This window comes from Eumetopias jubatus, unplaced genomic scaffold (assembly GCF_037043125.1).
Source record: "Eumetopias jubatus isolate StellerSeaLion01/CBP00866 unplaced genomic scaffold, mEumJub1_p1.0 scaffold_12, whole genome shotgun sequence".
NCBI classification, from domain to species: domain Eukaryota; kingdom Metazoa; phylum Chordata; class Mammalia; order Carnivora; family Otariidae; genus Eumetopias; species Eumetopias jubatus.
In genome coordinates this window covers 93,934,786-93,955,345 of record NW_028274818.1, presented here as the reverse complement: position 1 = coordinate 93,955,345, position 20,560 = coordinate 93,934,786, and the positions used below count along the sequence as shown (strand labels likewise).

The 20,560-nt window shown below is 51.0% G+C and overlaps 1 protein-coding gene across 1 annotated transcript; it reads left to right on the top strand.

The window, feature by feature from the left end:
- The first annotated feature begins 17 nt into the window (after positions 1-17).
- QPRT (quinolinate phosphoribosyltransferase) lies at positions 18-18,925 on the top strand. Its single transcript, XM_028110168.2, has 4 exons — positions 18-3,842; positions 16,398-16,933; positions 18,044-18,175; positions 18,263-18,925. Exons 1-4 carry the CDS (start codon positions 3,830-3,832, stop codon positions 18,479-18,481), a joined length of 900 nt encoding a protein of 299 aa, XP_027965969.2. The 5' UTR covers positions 18-3,829; the 3' UTR covers positions 18,482-18,925.
- Positions 18,926-20,560: the final 1,635 nt, after the last annotated feature.

The following is a 20,560-nucleotide window of genomic DNA, read 5'->3' as shown; positions in this document are numbered from 1 at the left end:
TTTCTGTATTTCCAAGTTTTATATAATAAATGCCTATCACTTTTACAACTAGAGAACACATTAACAAGAAGGTGTTTGCTGAGGGGATGGGGTGTCTGGTTCAAGGAGAGGGGGCTGGAAGAGCAGGTTGGAGTCCCACTGTGAAGGGCAAGGGAGTTTGAATTCAGTTCTGAAAGAAGTGGGGAGTTTACCAAACCTAAGTCTGTTCTAGGCTTTTCCAAATCTTCTCAGAACCATCATGAACCCCCACTCCTTCCTATCCTTTCTTCTTGGGTGCCAAGTTCCTCTGACCCTTCTTCCATAGTCCCTTGGAGACATTCCTTCTCCCAGGTCCTAACACACCTTGCCTGGGTCCTGCCCGGTCTTCTCTTTGGGCTTCTTGACCCCAATCACTTCCATCTTCTGCCCAGTGATCCTTCTAAAAGGCCACTTTGTCCAGATTATCCTTGCACCTCTTGCGGCAGTCGAGATAGAGCCCTAGCCTGCATGATAAGACCCGTTTAGGATCTGGACTCTTCCTGGTCATTCCTTGGTGCAAACACTATGCCCTCCAGTCTCATCAAATTCCTGGTAACTCCCTGAATATGACATATGATTTTCTTGATGTGTGTGTGTGTTGGGGGGGGAGTATAGTTTAAAATGCTAAAAATATTTATTCTGTCCAGACAGTAAAAGTACACATTAAGATTATGCTTACAAATAAAGCTTTGCCATACAAAATGAAAATTCCAGATGGTAAAAGGATTTAGATAGAGAAGGTCTTGAGAAATCTATTAATGCAATTCATTTTGCAGACAGAAAAAGAGCCTCCACGCATGATCCTAAGGACATTTCATTTCTGAACATGGATATTTACACGTAGTCGTCCTCTGCATCCCTATTTCTGACCCCAGACCATGTTCAGTTTGGCAGGCAGAACCTGTGAAGTGTGGGCTGCAAGCGGAGGGGAACACCTGTCGGTTCTGAGTCCTCCAAGCCCTTCGGCTGAGGGAATGGGAAATAGACCCCCATCTCTGAGCCCCGAAGCTCAGCAACCATGCCTGGAGGCAGATGAAGCTGGAACTGTCAACAAAATAAGAGAGGAATATAATCAGAAGGTTCTAAGATTCCCAAAGTAGTGGCAAGAGCTGACCCAGCCAAAAGTAGAGAGAAAACTTTCAAACTCTAAGAAGGTATTGCTTGAGTATCCTACATGGTGGGTGGCTGTCCTGTTTTGGGGGAGGTTCAGGGTAGAACCGTTGGACAGAAGCAGCCCAGGGTACTGTGAAGACAATCTATTTGCTCCAGACAATGAGCTGCAAATGGACGCCTGTGTGCCTCGGTTTCCTTGGGTGCTCAGTACCTGCTTGCCGAGTCTGTGGTGTCTGGACGGCCCAGCTAGACTATGGGCCAGATCCATCCCAGGAGGTTGGCCACGAAGAGAGCCACTTACTCAGTCTTACATTTGTAGGTGCTCTGCCTGAAGCCAGCCCACGCCCAGCTTGCCCCAGACACACATATCTTGATTTCCCGCCAGACTCCTCAACGTCAAGATTCAGCTCAAATGTCACGGCCTTTGTGAAGCTGCCCTTGCAGGTTCCAGCCCAATAGACACAGCATTTCTTCCACAGGGTGTCGTGTGGGCTGTAACACAATTACAGCACAACTGGGCTGTAATTACGTGAAGGTGTCCCTCACTCATTAGAGTGGAGCCCCTCCAAATCCATGGGTCATCTTTGTGGTTTCAGAGTCCAGGGTCTGGCACTCAGTAGCCACCCAATATGTGTTTACTGAATGGAGGGATAAAGGAATTAATGAATGAACAAATGATGGCTTTAATTAAACTTGTGGCAAGCTTAGATCTGTGGGGGTTTTTTTTAAGATTTTATTCATTTATTTATTTAGGGAGAGAGAATGCACACACACTCAAGCAGGGAGGGGCAGAGGGAGAGGGAGAGAGAATCCCAAGCAAGTTCCACACCCAGCATGGAGCCTGATGTAGGGCCCAGTCCCACAACACCGAGATCACGACCTGAGCCGAAATCAAGTGTCTGATGTTCAACTGACTGAGCCACCCAGGTGCCCCTTGGATCTCTTTTGAGTGAACTTAGCATCCAGGAGGATGGCCTGAAGGTAATATAGCCCAAGGTGAGAGCATTATTCTAGTACAATTTGGATATAATGGGGGCCTGACTTAATGGGAAAAAGAAGGTCAAGTTTGAAATACACTTTTTCAGAAAATCAGATTTTAGACCTAATTGGCTATTGGATGATGGAGGGAAGAATGAGGTTAGGCTTCAAGATTTCTATCTTGGGAGGTGGAGGAGATACAGATGGCATTATGTAGAAATGCAGAGAGATGAGCAGTTTAAGGGGAGAACATAATGAGTTCATTTTTAGAACTTGGGAGGGAAGTCAGAGCTAGAGAGAGATTTGAGGGTCATCTGATTTTAGATAGCAATTTAAATAATGGCATCAAACTGGGCACCTGGGTGGCTCAGTCGGTTAAGCATCTGCCTTCAGCTCAGGTCATGATCCCAGGGTCCTGGAATCGAGCCCCGCATCGGGCTCCCTGCCTAGCTGGAAGCCTGCTTCTCCCTCTCCCACTCCCCCTGCTTGTGTTCCCTCTCTCACTATAATTCTCTCTGTCAAATAGATAAATAAAATCTTTAAAATAAATAAATAAATACATAAATACACAAATAAATACATAAATAAATAATGGCATCGTTGGATAAACTATGTCATTCACTGTGCAGCATGAGAAGGCAGCTGTGGAGAGAATCTCAGGAGTTAACCAGAGCAGGCTAGCTGCTGTTACAAATAACCCCCAAATCTCAGGGGTATAACTCAGGAGAAGTGTAACAGTCCAATGCTGGTATTGGAATGTGGCCTTCCATAAGGTCATTCAGGGACCCAGGCTCCTTCCATTCTGTGGCTCTGCCATTCCCAGGGGGGAGAGAGGGCCACATCACAAGGAACACTTTCAAGGGCCCAGGTCTGGAAGTGGCGGTATCACTTTTGCTCACATTCCATTGGACAGAATTCAGTCACGTGGTGGCCTCAGTGCAAAGGAGGCTGGGAAATGTAGTTTAGCTGTGTGCCGAGGAGGAAAAAGAGAAACAGTCCCACCGCACAGAGGGAACACCGAAATGTGAGGTTGGATGTAGGAAGAAGGACTTGGAAGAGACAGAAAAAAGCCTTTAAGAGAGAAACCGGGATAAAAATGGCATCTAGGAGAAAACAGTTTGGGGGCCTGGACGAGATTGAAGCAAGCAAGGTTCCAGGTGCAAGGTGGACCTTGGGAAGAGGAGTTAAAGGAAAGGAAGTGTTGATTTTCTACCCTGTCACTCACAGAGTTTTCTCACTTGATTATCAGTTGAACCCATGAGGGAGGAATTATCCCATTTTACAGCTAAGGAAACTGAGGTGCAGAAAAAGGTAAAAAGGTATTCAAGATCAGAAAGGATGGAATTGGGGTCTGAACCCAGGACTAAGGCCCATGATCCTCCCAGTGCACCCATCAGAGGAGCCTTCCAGCTGACACCACCAGCCTCACAGGCTGCAAAAGCCTGGGTGTGTGGAGGGAACTGGGTCTTTGGTTCAGGGAAGAGAGGACTTGGAGTTAGACAAGCCAGAGTTCCTCCTGTGCTGTGTAGAAAGCGAAAGGAGAAGGTACATCCAGCCCCCAGGGGTCCTGGGAGAGGGCAGGAAGGAGCTCCAGAGAACCAGAGAAGGGCTGGCTAGACCGGCCCCTTCCTCCTTCCTCTGGCAGCCCCACCCCCACTCTGGCCCCTGCGAACACAGGATCTGAGCAGCGGACACACCAGCACTGCACCTCCAAGCCGGCATGGACCCTGAAGGTAAGGGAGCCGCCCAGGCCTCTCCTCTCTGTCCCTGCATCACCATCTCCCCTATCCTGACTCCCTCCCAGTCCCAAGTAATCTCAGTACCTTACCCCCCACCCCGTCCCCCACTACCGAAGACCCATTCTCATCCCTTCCACCTACTATCGCCCTCCAACCTCTCTGAACCCCAAGCACCACTTCTGTCTCCGGAAAGCCTCTTCTTTCTCTTTCTATAGGCCCCAACGAGTTCTGGGGAGAAAGGGGCTTGAGCCCCAGGAAAAGTAAGGTCCGGGTGGTCCGGAGGAGGCCATGTCTGGGGAGCAGCTCTGGACTTCGCCCCTTGCTAGCAGGCGGGGAGGAGGGGAGGCAAAGTCCTGTCCCTTCTGCAGCCCGGTGGGGGAGGGGGCTCGAGCCCAGTGACTCTGCCTGGGGTGGGGGTGATGTCGCTAAGGAGGTCCTGTGCGTGATGATAGGGGTCAGGCTCTGGAGTCAAAGGCTCCTGTTTGAATCTGGGCTCCACCAGGAATAGGCTGTGTGACCTCAGGCAAGTCACCTGACTTCTCAGAGCCTCATCTCCGTGCACGTGTAAAATGACAGTTCTAGTTCCCAGCTCACAGGGCTGTAGGGAGGGCAAATGACAGACTCATGGAAGCTATCTGGCCCGTGCCTGGAGGACAGGAAGCTCCTTCTTGAGCTCTCTGCATTTTCCCTTTCCCCTCCCTGGGCTGCTTCTTCCCCAGCTCTGACCCGCCTCTCCTGCTTTGGGGCTTCTACGGGCCCCACACACCTAGCACCTCTGGCTGGGCTGTGGAACCAGCTTTTGAGGGCGGGGAGGGGCCTAACCAGCTTTTGGCTTAGAAATGACCTCAGAGTCAGAGCCTGGGCTCAAGTCCCATCCCTGCCACCTGCTTGCTGTGTGACCTTGGACAAGACGCTTGTCCTCACTGTGCCTCGGTTTCCTCAGGGATGAAGTGAAAACGTTGCCTCCCCCTTGGGTCGTGGGGAGGGCTAAGTGACACAGTAGGAATAAAGTGCCTGCTACACAGAAAGCCCTCAGTGTGGTTATGCTGGTGCTGGTGCGGACTCCCCACACTGGCTCTCCAGCTCTGAGCGCTCCCCAGGCCCCCCTTCCATTTCTGGAAGCCTTGCATGTTCATCTCCACCCGGACATCTCCCTGGCATGTCAGACTCAAAGACCTCCCCCCGGATCCGCTCCATTTCTGTTCCTGCCTCACCATCCTCCCACTCGGCCTGGAAACCTCAGGGTCATCTTTGATGACTCATTCTCCCTTGCACCCCAATATCTAGACAGTGGCCATGTCCTTTGGACGTCCCTTCACCTGAGCGTCACCTAAACCTCTGCCTTTTCTGTTCCCACCTCCCTCTAGGGGAGCAGCCTGGGGGGGTTTCCTTTGCTTCGCCGCCTTCACGCTGCTGCCTGCACTCGGGTGATGTGTGTGTAAGTGGGCTGGCGCTGGATCCAGGCCCCCACGGGAATTAAGCCAGAGGGGAATAGACAAGTCAAAGGGGGTGAAGCAAAAGCTGGGGTTGTGGGGGCAAGGCGGGGAGAGGACAGAAGTGGGGCAGAAGCAGATGTCAGGCTGGTGGGCAAAGACGGAGAGGTCAGACTTGGCCAAAGTGTGAGCAGGGCAGGGTGGGAGTGGGCCAGTCTGGGTGTGTGTGTGTGTGTGTGTGTGTGTGTGTGTGTGTGTGTGCGCGCACGCGCATAGGTACTGTGCTCTCTTACAGCCTTGGGAGCGACCCCCTCACCACCCTTCTCCTGGCCCACTACTCCTTGCCCGGGCTGTGGCGACAGCCTCCCACCTTGCATCTTTCAAGAACACCAGGCACAGTTTAAGTATTCAAACTTCCAAGCGACTTCTGACCCAAAGTTTTAGTGATTTTCCCGTTGCCTGTTGAACAAAACCCTGACTCGTTCCTGTCCTCCAGGGCCTGCTCAGTCTGGCCCCGTCCTGTGGCTCAGCCCTCTCTCTTGTTACTCTAATGAAGCACTGTGCTCTAAAATTCTGTAGATCGTTTTACCACCTGTGTGACGGGTAATCCTGTTGGGCCCTCTTTGGAGGTCATTTCTCTTCTCTAGGGAGAGAAGGGGATAAGGAAAGAACTTTAGCTGGAAGCTTCTGTGCTCACCAGCCTCTGTCTCCATCTGGTGTTAGCCAAATGGATCAACAAATAAATAAATAGCTGGAAGAACAAGATAGCAGGGTCGCGCCCGGGGGTTCAGAGACATCTGGGCCGGCACTGCTAGTCACCTCTTTCCCTCCTCGTTGCGGCCCTGTGATTTCTTTCCTTTCCTTTTAAAAAAAAAAATTGTATTTATTTATTTGACAGTGAGAGAGACCGAGCGTGTGAGTGGCAAGCAGAGGGAGAGGGAGAGGGAGAAGCGGACTCCCTGCCAAGCAGGGAGCCTGATGCGGGACTGGGTCCCAGGGTCCTGGGATCATGACCTGAACTGAAGGCAGACGCTTTTTTTTTTTTAAGATTTTATTTATTTATTCATAAGAGACACAGACAGAGAGAAGCAGACTCCCCACTGAGCAGGGGGCCCGATGCGGGACTCAATCCCAGGAGCCTGGGATCATGACCTGAGCCAAAGGCAGATGCTTAACCGACTGAGCCACCCAGGCGCCCCCGGAAGGCAGACCCTTAACCCAGCCACCCAGCGTCCCAATCTTTTTCCTTTCCTTTCCTTTCCTTTCCTTTCCTTCTTTCCTTTCCTTTCCTTTCCTTCTTTCCTTTCCCTTCCTTTCCTTCTTTCCTTTCCTTTCCTTTCCTTTCCTTCCCTTCCCTTCCCTTCCCTTCCCTTTTCTCTTTTGTCTCCTCTCCTCTCCTCTCCCCTCCTTTTCTCTTCTCATCCCTTCTCATCCAAAATCTGTTTATTGGATAGTTTCCCATTCATCTTGATTCGGGATGCTTTTAGTGCTGCTTGGGTCTGAAGGAACATCCCTCCGAAAGCCTTGCTTTTCCTCCTGTGGATTGGCAGAGGACAGTGGAGCAGCGAGCTCACAAAAGTATGGTTCGTGGCTAAAGACGGCGGTGATTGGAGCATCCGGGCACTTCACGTCCATGAAGGACCTGTTAGCGCTAGGCCAGGCGCTGCTTCTTTTCCCCTCTTCTCCTCTTCCCGGGCCCCGGAGGGTGCGGGAGGTCCATCGCGAGGGGCATGTTCTCGTGGGGAGGCCGTCACTGCGGGAAATCCCTGGATTGCTGCATGAAACTGGCCCTTAGAGAGGTTAGTTAGCAAGCCGCCTGGGTTCACTCAGTGGGCAGGTGGTGGAGTCCGATTCCAACCCAGGTGTTTCTGACTCCCAGATGTTCCTACTACCCCAGGGGCCAGAGCCCTGGAACCGTGGGTGTGGTTTGCAGAACTCTCCCAATGTTGACCTGATAAGCACATAGCAATTTAAAAATATCACTTAGGGCTAGATGATGGTGGCGGGCTGGGGTGGGGTCAATGAGGGGACTCGGGCCAACCTGCCTGAGTTCGTGACCCTCACTCCACACTTCCCAGCTGTGTGAACTGCAGGTGTGTTATGTGGCCTCTCTGTGCCTCAGCTTCCTCATCTGTAAAATGGGGAAAATAATGGGACCTACCTCATAGGGTTGTTGTGAGGATCAAGTGTGTCAATACATATAAAATGCTTGGCACAGCTCATCAGAAGGACCACAAAAGTGTCAGCTGCTGTTTGTTTGTTTGTTTGTTTGGCTAACCTCTACCCCCAGTGTGGGGCTCAAACTCAAGACCCGGATCGAGAGTCGCACACCCCAACTGAGCCAGCCAGGAGCCCCCGTGTTAGCCATTATTATGATTAGACAATATGTCATTCCAGAGTCTATCCTAGATGAATGGTAGTGGGCACCAGTTTTAAGAAAAATTTACGAAGGCGAAATCTTTAAAATGGACAACTTCTTTTTTTTTTTAAGATCTTATTTATTTATTTGAGAGAAAGAATGAGAGAGAGAGAGAGCACATGAGAGGGGGGAGGGTCAGAGGGAGAAGCAGACTCCCTGCCGAGCAGGGAGCCTTACGCGGGACTCGATCCCGGGACTCCAGGATCATGACCTGAGCCGAAGGCAGTCGCTTAACCAACTGAGCCACCCAGGCGCCCTAAAATGGACAACTTCTAAGTTATTTTTTTTTCATGTAAATTGGGGAGAACCATCTTTTTTTTTAAATAAAGTTTATTTAATTTTAGTAATCTGTACACCCACCATGGGGCTCAAACTCAGGACCCCAAGATCAAGAGTTGCACACTGCACCGACTGAGCCTCCCAGGCACCCCCTGCCTGACTTGGTTTTAGCTGGGACACATACCAGCCGCGTAGTTGCAAGCACAGGCCATATCATTACACACAAAAGGAAGAGCAAACACTTGTTACTCATCTTCAGTGCATTCACAGAGCCTTCATTTGTGCCCATGCATCCCAGACAGCAACAAGGTAAGTGAGGGATGTAAAGAGGAAGGCGTGGGGGCTCTGATTCTGGCCCAGTCCCTCACGGCCCTGAGCCACCATCCAGTGAAGGCCACATAGAAACACAGTAAACATCAGCCAACCATCCAGACGAGAACAGCAGAAGTGCCCATGGGGGAAATCTTCCTATATTCTGCCAGGGTCATCACTTTATCTGTTTTTTACATTACTTGTAAAGAAAGAAGTGCAGGGCCTAGCTGGCTCAGTCAGAAGAGCATGCCCCTCTTCATCTCGGGGTCATGAGTTTGAGCCCCACGTTAGGGGTAGAGATTACTTAGATAAAGATTTTATTTATTTATTTGACAGAGAGAGAGAGAGAGGGAGAGAGTGCACAAGCAGGGGGAGCGGCAGAGGGAGAAGCAGGCTCCCCACTGAGCAGGGAGCCCGATGTGGGGCTCGATCCCAGGACCCTGGGATCATGACCTGAGCTGAAGGCAGACACTTAACCGACTGAGCCACCCAGGTGCCCCAAGATTACTTAGGTAAATAAAACTTTAAAAGAAAGAAAAAAAGTGCAAGAAATATCCCAAGATGCTTTGTTTCCTCTCAGAAACAGGGATGCCAATTTCTTAAATTTTATTTAAATCCGGGTAGCTCAGATGGTTAGGCGTCTGCCTTCGGCTCAGGTCATGATCCTAGGGTCCTGGGATCCAGCCCCGCGTCAGGCTCCTGGCTCAGCGGGGAGCCTGCTTCTCCCTCTCCCTCTGCCTCTCCCCCTGCTCATGCTCTCTCTCTCCCTCTGTATCCCTGTGTCTCGAATAAATAAAATCTTTAAAAAAATTGTTTTATTTAAATTCAATTTAGTTAACATATAGTGTATTATGAGTTTCAGGGGTAGAATTTAGTGATTCATCAGTTGCATATAACACCCAGTGCTCATTATATCACGTGTCCTTCTTAATGCCCATCACCCAGGTACCCCATCCTCCCATGCACCTCCCCTCCAGTAACCTCAGTTTGTTCTCTGTAGTTAAGAGTCTCTTCTGGGGGCGCCTGGGTGGCTCAGTCAATTAAGTGTCTGCCTTCAGCTCAGGTCATGATTCCAGGGTCCTGGGATCGAGCCCCATGTCAGGCTCTCTGCTCAGTGGGGAGCCTGCTTCTCCCTCTCTCTCTGTCTGCCACTCTGCCTACTTGTGCTCTCTCTCTCTCTCTGTCAAATAAAATAAAATCTTTAAAAAAAAGTCTCCTATGGTTTGCCTCCCTTTCTGTTGTTATCTTATTTTATTTTTTCTTCCCTTCCCCTATGTTCATCTGTTTTGCTTCTTAAATTCCACATATGAGTGAGCTCATATGGTATTTGTCTTTCTCTGACTGACTTATTTCACTTAGCATAATGCACTCTAGTTTCATCCATGTTGTTGCAAATGGCAAGCTCTCACTCTTTTTGATGGCTGAGTAATATTCCTATATATACCACATCATCTTTATCCAGTCATCTGTCGATGGACATCTGGGCTCTTTCCACAGTTTGGCTATTGTGGACATTGCTGCTATAAACATTGGGGTGCAGGTGCCCCTTCGAATCACTATGTTTGTATCCTTTGAATAAATACCTAGTAGTGCAATTGCTGGGTCGTAGGGTAGCTCTATTTTTAACTTTCCGAGGAACCTCCGTACTGTTCTCCAGAGTAGCTGCACCAGTTTGCATTTCCCCCAACCGTGTAAGAGAATTCCACCAGAGAGGCCAATTTCAATAAAACTCTGGACAACCAATTAAGAGATCAAAGTTATATCCCAACAGGGTAAAACTATAATCTGTGAAGTCTAGGCATCTTGAGAAAACTTTTACATATAGCAACTGCAAGGGTAGAAGGCAGGACAGGGCGTGACAGCTGTCCCCTCTGGGTGGCAGTTTCTGGGCAAGGTCTCCTCAGGCACCTGCAAAAACAGTGCTCCCTTCTCCAAAGTTCCTTTCAATAACAACTGCTAAGTAGAAGAGCCGTATTTTCAAAGCTTCCCTTTTGTTGGAAATGCCGGAGAGAGTGGGGGCCTGGAGCAAACCAGACGAATTTTTTTCCACAGACGGAACAGGGAGCAGGTAACATTCTGCCTCCACAACAGAGAAGCCAAACAATGGGTCTCGAGGCTCCAAGAGAGTAACCCCAACTGGTGGAGGCCACATGGGGGCCTGACGACCCAGGTCGTCACCTGGGTCCACACGGGTCATTTCCTAGCTTTGTCCTTTCCTAGCTCTGCTCCGTAAGTAGTTTCCTTTACATTTCTGAGCCTCCGATCCCCATCTGTAAATGCAAATGAGCTCTCGCTTGAGGAACTGGGCGTAGGATTTGTGACAAACTGCCAGGCCTGAGGCGATGTGGCAAGTGCCTGGCATATGGTAGGCACCAGTGGATGTTACTGATGATTCCCTTCCTGTAGTTCCGAAGCTCTCAGCTCTGCTACAAATTAGAATTAGGTTACCATGTTGCAGACCAGTTATGTTAGAATCTCTGGGGGTGGGGTCCCTGCATCAGCATTTTGCTGAGCTCTCCAGTGAATTCCATTGTGCGGCCAAGGTTGAGAACCACCGCGGTTACCCATCCTAAGGAAAACTTCCCTTGGCCCTTTGTCAAATGAGGGTCCTCGCTCTCCTTCCCTCTCTCCCTCCCTTCCTTTCTCTCTTTCTTACTTTCGTTATGATAGAGAATTTCAAACATGCACAAAAGTAAGCAGAAAAGTATGATGAACCCTCATGTACCCATCACCCAGCCTCAACAACCACCGACTTTTGGCCACTGGGCTCCATCCATGCCATGTCTACTTTCTACCTTTCAGGATCACCTTAAAGCAAAACTAGCTCTCAAGTCTTTTCATACATGAACATCTTGGCGTGTATTTTCTAAAAAAGATAAGGACTCTTCTTTTTGTTACAACCACAATACAATGATCACAACTAAATTTTTTTTACATCTAAATTTTGTTTTTGAAATCTCTTTAGTGTTTTTAAAACATCCAGTCAGTGTCCAGATTTCCAGTTGTCTCAGAAATGCTCTAATTTGGTTTCAATTTGTTTGAATTAGGATCCAAATAAGATCCATATGTTGTGATTGGTTAACATGTGTCTTAAGGTTCTTTTTGTGCGGGAGGGGGTGGCACCTGGGCGGCTCAGTCAGTTAAGCGTCTGACTCTTGGTTTTGGCTCAGGTCACGATTTCAGGGTTGTGCGATCTCTGGGTTGTGAGATCGAGCCCGTGTCTGCTTGAGACTCTCTTTCCCTCTCCCTCGGCCCCTACCCACCTGCGCTCTTGAGCATGCTCTCTCGAATAAATAAGTCTTAAAAAAAATTCCTTTTATTTTTTATTTATTTTTTTAAAAGATTGTACTTATTTGAGAGAGAGAGAGAGAGAGAGAGAATATGCACGAGTAGGGGGGAGGAGCAGAGGGAGAAGGAGACTCCCCGCTGAGCAGGGAACCCAATGCAGGGCTCCATCCCAGGACCCCAAGATGGTGACCTGAGTCAAAGGAAGTCAGACATTTAACTGACTGAGCTACCCAGGCTCCCCTAAAGATTTTATTTTTCGGTTATCTCTACACCCGACATGGGGCTCAAACTCACAACTCCAAGATCCAGAGTTGCATGCTCTACCGACCGAGCCAGCCAGGTGCCCCTGTTTTAAGATTCTTTTAATCTTTTGTTTTCCTTGCAATGTATTTGTTGGAAAAATTAGGTTGTCCTCTGATAGTTTCCTGTGGTGTGAATTTTGCTGGCTGAACGCCCGTAGGGTTTAACATGTTCCTCCGTCCTCTGATTTTCTTAGAAAACCTCCTCAGGTGGGTCCCTGCTTTCTCGGTCCTGCTGAGAAGAGTGGTCACACCCACCACCTCCACTTCCTCACCTCCCATGTACTCCTTGACCGTGACGCTGTGGCTTCTGCCCCCACCACACAGCACTAAGAATGCTCTGGCAACACTATGTCCATTTGCAGCCTTCCTACTTGTATCTGCTCAATTCTACTTCTTGAAACCCTCGGCTCCAGACACCCACTCCCTCCTGGTGCTGCTTCTCTTTTTAAATGCTGGTGCTTCCCAGAGCCCTCCTCTTCCTACCTGACCTGGTAACCTTACCCGCGCTGTGCTTAGTCATCACCCATGTCTGCTGGGGGCTCCAAAATCCCCGTTTCTTGCCCACTGTCTCTCCGAACGTCAGGATCCACCATCAGGACGCGGCCCATGCACAATTTTCCTGCTGACATCTCAACCTTAACATCTGCAAAGCTGAAGTCTCTCCCCCCGCCCCCCAACTCTGCTGCTTATCAGCTTCATCACGGTGCACGAAACTCCTTGACATTCGGTTTCTGTGCTTGTGAGATGGGAGTAATCTCCTGTGGTGAGTTTCAGACGAGAGAGCCCAAGAGAAGTGTGGAGCCCACAGCCAGCACCCCAGATGCATGCAGGTTGCTGCCTTCTGCTGCCCCCATCCTCCACTCTGAATGGTGCCTTGTAGCATGTTGCAGCTACCCATAGCAGAAACCCAAGGCTTCTACATCTCATGAGCTGCTCATTCTGGCGGATCCTGCCTTAGAAGCAGCTCTCGCTTTTGTCCCTGCTTGCTATTCCTACGGTTCCTGCCCAAGTGCAGGGCTTCATCTCTTTCTGTCTGGCCGATTGCATCAGTCTCCTTTTGCCTCCCAACCTGTCTCCAGTCGGTGGCTGAAGTGACCCGTCTAGAATAAAATCATAATTGTATAATTTCCTTGCTTGGGGCACCTGGCTGGCTCAGTCAGTCAGTCAGTAGAGTGTGTGACTCTTGATCTCGGGGTTGTAAGTTCAAGCCCCACACTGGATGTAGAGATTACTTAAAAATAAATCTTAAAAAAAAATTGCCTTGTGCTTAAAATTCTATGATGGCCCCTAGGATCTGACCAAATTGCTCAGCTAAATAATTCAGGCTTTTGCCCCCTGGCCATCCCATTGCTCCTCTGAAGCCCGCCCTTACAGCATTTCTCTATTTTCTTGCTTTCGAGTGTCGGACACCTGCTTTTTCAGCCTGAAATATCTCCCCCACATCACCTCATAACTCTGCCTGGCAAACACTACTCATCCTTCAAGGCCACAAAAATTACCTCCCCCGTCCTCACAGACACTTAGTCATTTCTTCCTCTGTGCTCCCACGACCTCTGGTAAAGGCGCGGTCGTCCTTTAGCAAACACATCTACCATGTTCCCGGGAGCTTTGCAAATAGTCACTCAATTTTCATACAACCCTGCGAGGTGATTATTTTCGTTTTCCCTGTCACAAAGGAGGCACATTTGAGGCCCCGGAGATGTTCAGTCACTTGGCCTTGGCCGAGATCACTTAGCTGCAGGTGGCCAAGACAGTACTGAAGACCAGGCCGTATGGCCCCAGAGTCTGGGTGCTGATTCATTCCACTGTGCAGTCTCTCTGCCTGGATGAGTATCACTGAACACGCAATATTAAGCAAAACCATATGAAATTGCCAATACTTGGCCATTTTTGACCTATAAAAGTAGCACATTTGTATGGTTCCGTGCGTGAGGCACTTGGAATGGAGCAGAAAACTCTCTGGATGACCCATTTTTGGCCTCCAGAGTAGGGCATGAGTGAAGAGTAAGGAACCGACTGAGCATGTGACCCAATAGGGGGTCTGCCAGAGCCCCCTGCCAAGGAAGTGATATCTAAGAGAAGACCTGAAAGAGGAGTGGAGGTGAAGGAGGAGTCTGAGGTGAGGGGAAGGGAAGGGCCTTCCAGGCAGCGGCACAACCTTGGAACAGCATAGGCTAAGGCCTGAAAGCTAAGAGGGAGTGCTGTCCACTCTGTCATCCAGCAATTAGTGCCTGGCACGGAGCTGGCGTTCGAGAAGGATTTGTCAAAAGAATAAATGAAAAATAGAAGTATCAGCTGGAGCTAATAGAATGAAAGTAAGGTTTTAAACAGGAGAGTGATATACTTTTTTATTGCCTTATTTTAATAGGTTTAATGAGAGTAAAATTCACCCTTTTCTGTGTAGAGTTCTGCGTCTTGACAAATGCATCAGTGGTGTAACCACCATCAGAAACAAAATGTAGACTAGTTCAGTCCCATCCCCAAACTCCCTGGTGCCGGTCCTTTGAGGCCAGCCCCTCCTCCACACTCAGGAAACCACCAGTCTGTTCTCTCGCTGTGGTTTTGCTTTTTCCAAAATGTCATATGGATGATGAACTCAAATAGCACAGGGCCTTTAGAATCGGGCTTCTTTACTTAGAACAATACACTTGAAACGCTTCCCTATTGTGTCTGTCAGTAGTTAGTTCCTTTATAGGCTTAATGACTGAGTCACCCAGGTGCCCCAGGATTCACATTCACTTTAAAAAGCAAACATCAGGGGACACCTGGGTGGCTCAGTCAGGTTAAGCATCTGCCTTCAGCTCAGGTCATGATCTCAGGGTCCTGGGATGGAGCCCACATTGGGCTCCCTGCTCAGCGGGGAGCCTGCTTCTCCCTCTCCTGCTCCCCCTGCTTGTGCTCTCTCTCTCTTTCTCTGTGTGTCAGAGAAATAAATAAAATCTTGAAAAAGGGCACCTGGGTGGCTCAGTTGGTTAAGCGACTACCTTCAGCTCAGGTCATGATCCTGGAGTCCCTGGATGGAGTCCCACATCGGGCTCCCTACTCGGCAGGGGGTCTGCTTCTCCCTCAGACCCTAACCCCTCTCATGGTGCTCTCTCTCATTCTCTCTGTCTCAAATAAATAAAATCTTTAAAAAAAAATCTTAAAAAAAAAAACCAAACATCCCTGCACCTGGTGTGGATGGAGTGTGAGCTTCTGCATCTCTGCTGTATGTCCACAGGCCTTTTGCCTGGCTGGCTGGTGAACAGTGGAGATGGGAACTGTGTCTTTGTCACCTTTACTGACTATTCCCAGCATCCAGCCAGGGCACAGCTGGCTCTGAGTGAGGAATGGAAGCCACTTGGAGCAGAATGTGGAAAAGGAGGGCCAGATACCGTCAGTGAGGGTGGGGGATGGGGAGACGAATACTGGGTGCTTGGCTTTGGGGAAGAAAGGGTGGGCAAGAAGGGCCTTGTTCTGAGAGTACAGCAAGCCAGAACGCCTGGTCTTAACTTCAACTTGGAGCAAAAGTGAGGAAGCAAAATAAACCCCCTAACATGCCATCCAATGTCCGTCCAGGGCTCGAGCAGATGAGGCTGCAGGCCTTCTCCTGGCCGACAGATGGCGATGTTGCACCGTGCCTGAGCTCACCGGTTCGCTCCACGGACCTCAGGGGCGGGTTAGCAGCCAGACGCGGGCAGGAAGGACCACCATGTGCACAACTTTTTTTTTTTTTTTTTTTTACGGGGAAAGGACTCGCTTACACTCCTGAAGCTGTGCCTCACAGAGCAAGGGCTCAAGCCCAACTTACCCCTGCACCTTCCTTGTACAGCCCGCATCTCTAGAGAGAGGACAGTTCGTTGAGACATCAGGCGCGCGTGCGCGCGCGCGCGCGTGTGTGTGTGTGTGTGTGTGTGTGGCGGGGGGGGGTTGCTCCAAGCAAGAGGTGCAAAGGCAGAAGAACAGGCGGCCGTGACCACGAGGCCTGGCCGGTCGGACTCTGCTGCCAGTTTGCTGTATGACCTCGGCCGACTTGCCTTTACTCAGTCTCCACATCTGTAAAGAGCTGGCCTTCCCGCGGTGAAATACGGCAGCCGTGGGGCAGACACACATCCCGCCTGGGGCGGCTGCAAAGGCAGCAGACGGCTTTCCAGGGCCTTCTCTGGTTGGTCAGGAGCTGTTGATCGGGCACTAGGTTTGCCACAGAATAGAGGCCACTCAGTTAAATCTGAATTTCGGATAATCAACAGATGATTTTTAAGTGTCAGTATGTTCTAACTATCACCCGGGATATATTTATACTTAAAACAAACCTTTGATGTTTGTCAGAAATTTAGATCTAACGAGGGGTCCTGTGTTTTTATTTGCTTAACCTGACAGCCTTGTCCAGCCCACAGGGCCCTCTCCCAGGATCCCCAGATCTTCGCCCTGATTGGCTAGCCCCCAGTGTCGCTGGTGCTTAGATGTTTTGACAAGCACCCGTGACTCCCAGGGAGGCAGCCAAGAGGTAACCCCCTTGTCCGTCTTTCCCTCCCAGGTCTGGCGCTGCTGCTGCCCCCCGCCACTCTGGCCGCCCTGGCAGAGAGCTGGCTCCGAGAGGACTGCCCCGGTCCCAACCACGCAGCCTTGGTCACGGGCGCAGCCCCCTCGCAGGCGGTGCTGTGGGCCAAGTCCCCCGGGGTACTGGCTGGGAGGCCCTTCTTCGATGCCATCTTTGCCAAAGTCAACTGCCAGGTCTCCTGGTTCCTCCCCGAGGGCGCAAAGCTGGTGCCCGTGGCCAGGGTGGCCGAGGTCCGGGGCCCCGCGCACTGTCTGCTGCTGGGGGAGCGGGTGGCCCTGAACACACTGGCCCGCTGCAGTGGGGTGGCCAGCGCCGCCGCCGCCGCGGTGGAGGCCGCCAGGGAGGCGGGCTGGGCCGGGCACGTGGCGGGCACGAGGAAGACCACGCCCGGCTTCCGGCTGGCTGAGAAGTACGGGCTCCTGGTGGGCGGGGCCGCCGCTCACCGATACGACCTGGGAGGACTGGTGATGGTGAAGGACAACCACGTGGTGGCGGCGGGCGGCGTGGAAAAGGTGCGTGCCCTGCCCCCCCCCCCCCCCGACCTCCCTGCTGCAGCCCTTCCTCTCCACCGGGGACCTCCCCACCCCAAACCACGCCCTGGTGAACAGTGATGGCCCGGGAGTCGGGGCTGCTAGACCCCCTGACCCCCTGGGCGCAGTACCCGTCAGATGGGCGCGTGGCCGACTTTTCTCCCCCGACGCTCTGGGACTTGCTGTGATGTTCAAAAGCAAAGGGCAAGCTCCCCGGAACCTGGTGTTGGTGGCGCTGTCACCTTGGCCCGGTCACTCTAGCTCCCTGGACCGGTTTCCTTTTTGGGAAAATGTTCTTGAAGACCCCTTCCAGTTTTATTTATTTATTTATTTATTTATTTTTTCGGTGCAAGATATGTTTTTATTATAGCAGGAGGACAGGACCCGCGGGCAGAAAGAGCTGCCTTCCAGTGGTTTTGTTTGTTTGTTTGTTTGTTTGTTTGTTTATTTAGACAGAGAGAGACACAGCGAGAGAGGGAACATGAGCAGGGGGAGTGGGAGAGGGAGAAGCAGGCTTCCCCCGGAGCAGGGAGCCGGATGCAGGGATCGATCCCAGGACCCTGGGATCATGATCTGAGCTGAAGGCAGACGCTTAACGACTGAGCCACCCAGCCTCCCCTGCCTTCCAGTTTTAATATTCTTTTTTTTTTTAAAGATTTTATTTATTTATTTGAGAGGGAGAAAGAGAGAGAGTACATGAGAGGGGGGAAGGTCAGAGTGAGAAGCAGACTCTCCGCCGAGCAGGGAGCCCGATGTGGGACTCGATCCCGGGACTCCAGGATCATGACCTGAGCCAAAGGCAGTCGCTTAACCAACTGAACCACCCAGGCGCCCGCAGTTTTAATATTCTTGAGTCAAATTGAACTCCCGTCCAACTGCCAAATATTGCTGATATTTGGCCACCTTTCTGATCCACACAAGCAGTCATTTCATGTGGTTTCACCTAGTGTGGGAGCAATCATCCGGCTGCCTGGTCTTCTCCCTAACCCCCAGCTCCTTACCCACCCTGGGCCTCTCGAAGGCCAGGCCCCGCTCTGTGCCCTGTGCCAGGCGCCACTGAGCTCACTCTCCCCCTCCGGGCCTGCCCCACAGGCGGTGCGAGGGGCGCGGCAGGTGGCCGACTTTGCCCTGAAGGTGGAGGTGGAGTGCGGCAGTCTGCAGGAGGCTGTGGAGGCCGCTGAGGCGGGAGCAGACCTCGTCCTGCTGGACAACTTCAAGCCTGAGGTGAGGCGGGGTCTGCTTCCCGGGAAGGGACCGTGGTGGTGGTGGCGGGGGGGGAACCCTCATCTCCCCTTGGCTTGTGTCTCACAGGAGCTGCACCCCACGGCTGCAGCGCTGAAGGCCCGCTTCCCGGGTGTGGGCGTGGAGGCCAGCGGGGGCATCACGTTGGCCAGTCTCCCTCAGTTCTGTGGGCCCCACATCGACGTCATCTCTCTGGGGATGCTGACCCAGGCCGCCCCCGCCCTTGATTTCTCCCTCAAGCTGTTTGCTGAAGGGACCGAGCCAGTGTACTGGGCCTACAGGTCCTAAACTCAAAGAGGATGCCACCGCCCATGGAATAACACGGTTTCTTGGGACCCTCAAGGTTGCCCCTGTTTAAATATAGTACATGACTCTCTCCGGGTTAGCCTGGGCGGGAGTCTGGCTCGGCCACCTACTGCTCGTGTGAGCTGGGGGGGCTGACTTCACCCTTGCTCATCTGTACAATGGGTCTAATAAATGATCACCTTACAGATTTCTTTGGATGATAATGAATAAGTGCTCAGTAACTCTTAGAAATTACCATAGCTCATCGACTCTAAGATGCACCTTTTTCCACACACAACCTTCTCTGAGTCAAAGTGTGTCTTTCACCATGGAGTCTAGTGGTCACTGTCACCGGGGCGTCGGTCATAGCCGTCATGGCCCGTGCATGCAGCTTGTAGACAGAACATAACAATCGATGTGGAAATAAGTCCGAGAGACTTATTTTAACAGATGCCAGAAAGAAATTGAAAGTGATAAAAAAAAAAAGCTGCTCTCCCTCTAACCCTCCCCCTGCCCATGTGCACGCACTCTCTCAAATAAATAAAATCTTAAAAAAGGAAAGAAAGAAAGAAAGATTGGTCATAGTTTAATTGACAAGTTTCTTTTCCAGTAATAGTATATATATATATATATATTATAGTCAATGGCATCTTATATTTGAGGATATATGGCATCAGGTCTGAGATTCAGCTGGAACATTCTATGTGGTTGATGCCCATGTTGTACTGGTCATTAAGTGCTTTGCCTGTCACCTCTGGCTACTGTGACCACCTCTTTGGAGGAGGTGAGAACCTGCCCATTCACTTCTGGGGTCCCCAACAGACTCCACCAAGCATCCTCCATTTGTTGCTTGAAGGCCTTTTAGGTTCTGGTTCCATAGCGCTATCATTAGTTGGGAGACGAAGGTGAACACAGGGCAGCTGGGGCCAGAACAAAGGTCAGTTGAGGGAGTAAGGAATGGTGCAGGTAGAGGTCCCTGTTCAGACATCAGACTTCCTTTCCTGCTAGGTCAGGACTCAGGGGTCTAAGCAGAGGGTTTAGATCCAGCCTCCCCACTCCTACACACCTGAGGTCTCGCTCACTCACTTTTTTGGGCACCCTACCCTTCTGGGGTCCCTCCGGGAGGAAACATGACAGGAGGGCTCCCTAGGATAAACTGGTCACTCAGGTGACTCTTCCCAGAAAGGCTCCGGTCTCGAGAGGTACTCCCCTTCCAGAACCCACTGTCTTCTCTGCACTTTGCCAGAAGGAGAGGAAAATAGCTCATCCACAAAGCTCCTTTCCCAGGGGGAGTCTGCGGGTCCCAGTCTGCCTTAAGGGAGGTAACCTATCCCTTTGCCCCTTCCTGAGTCCTAGAGACCCCTTGCTAGGAAAGAGGCAGATCAAGAAAACAATGAGCTCATCTCAGATGTGAAAACCCCAGACAAGCCAAGACCATCCTTCACATAGCAATTATGTACTGAGCCGCAGCTGTGGCCAGGCTCAGAGCACACAGTGGAGTTGAATCTAGCAAAGTTGCTGGGCAGAAGTGGTGAGCCACTGCCTTCGGTCATGCCCTGGCCTGAAGGGACCGTTCTCCCAGGACACAGCCCAGAGATGCCCCTGGGGCTGCACCTGTCCTCTTTTAATACACACTGGGGCCTCCTGCCCTTTTTCCAGGGAAAACAGTCATGCTCAGCTAGGCAGACTTCCCGGCTCCAGGGAACTTAGATCTCTGAGCTCAGCTCCTCAACCCCCAAGGGGCATAACTGAATGCCCATAGAACCAGGGGCACTTCTGGGTGTCAAGATAAGGAAATCAGGATTCACGGATGCACTGGGAATGGGAAGGCAAAACGCTTAGGATCCAGGGGGGAATCAGAGCCTGACAGAGGCAGAAGGGCGAAGTGTACCAGGAATTTCAAACTCAAATGCCTCCAGGACCCAAGCAAATAAAATACACGGGAGAAGCTGGAATAAGACAAAGAGAAGTGGGCTGCAGCCAACTGGGGAAGGTATACTGCACCCCACAGCATCCCAATTAAGAAAGGAAAAAGAACTCTAGGGGCGCTTGGGTGGCTCAGTGTCTGCCTTCGGCTCGGGT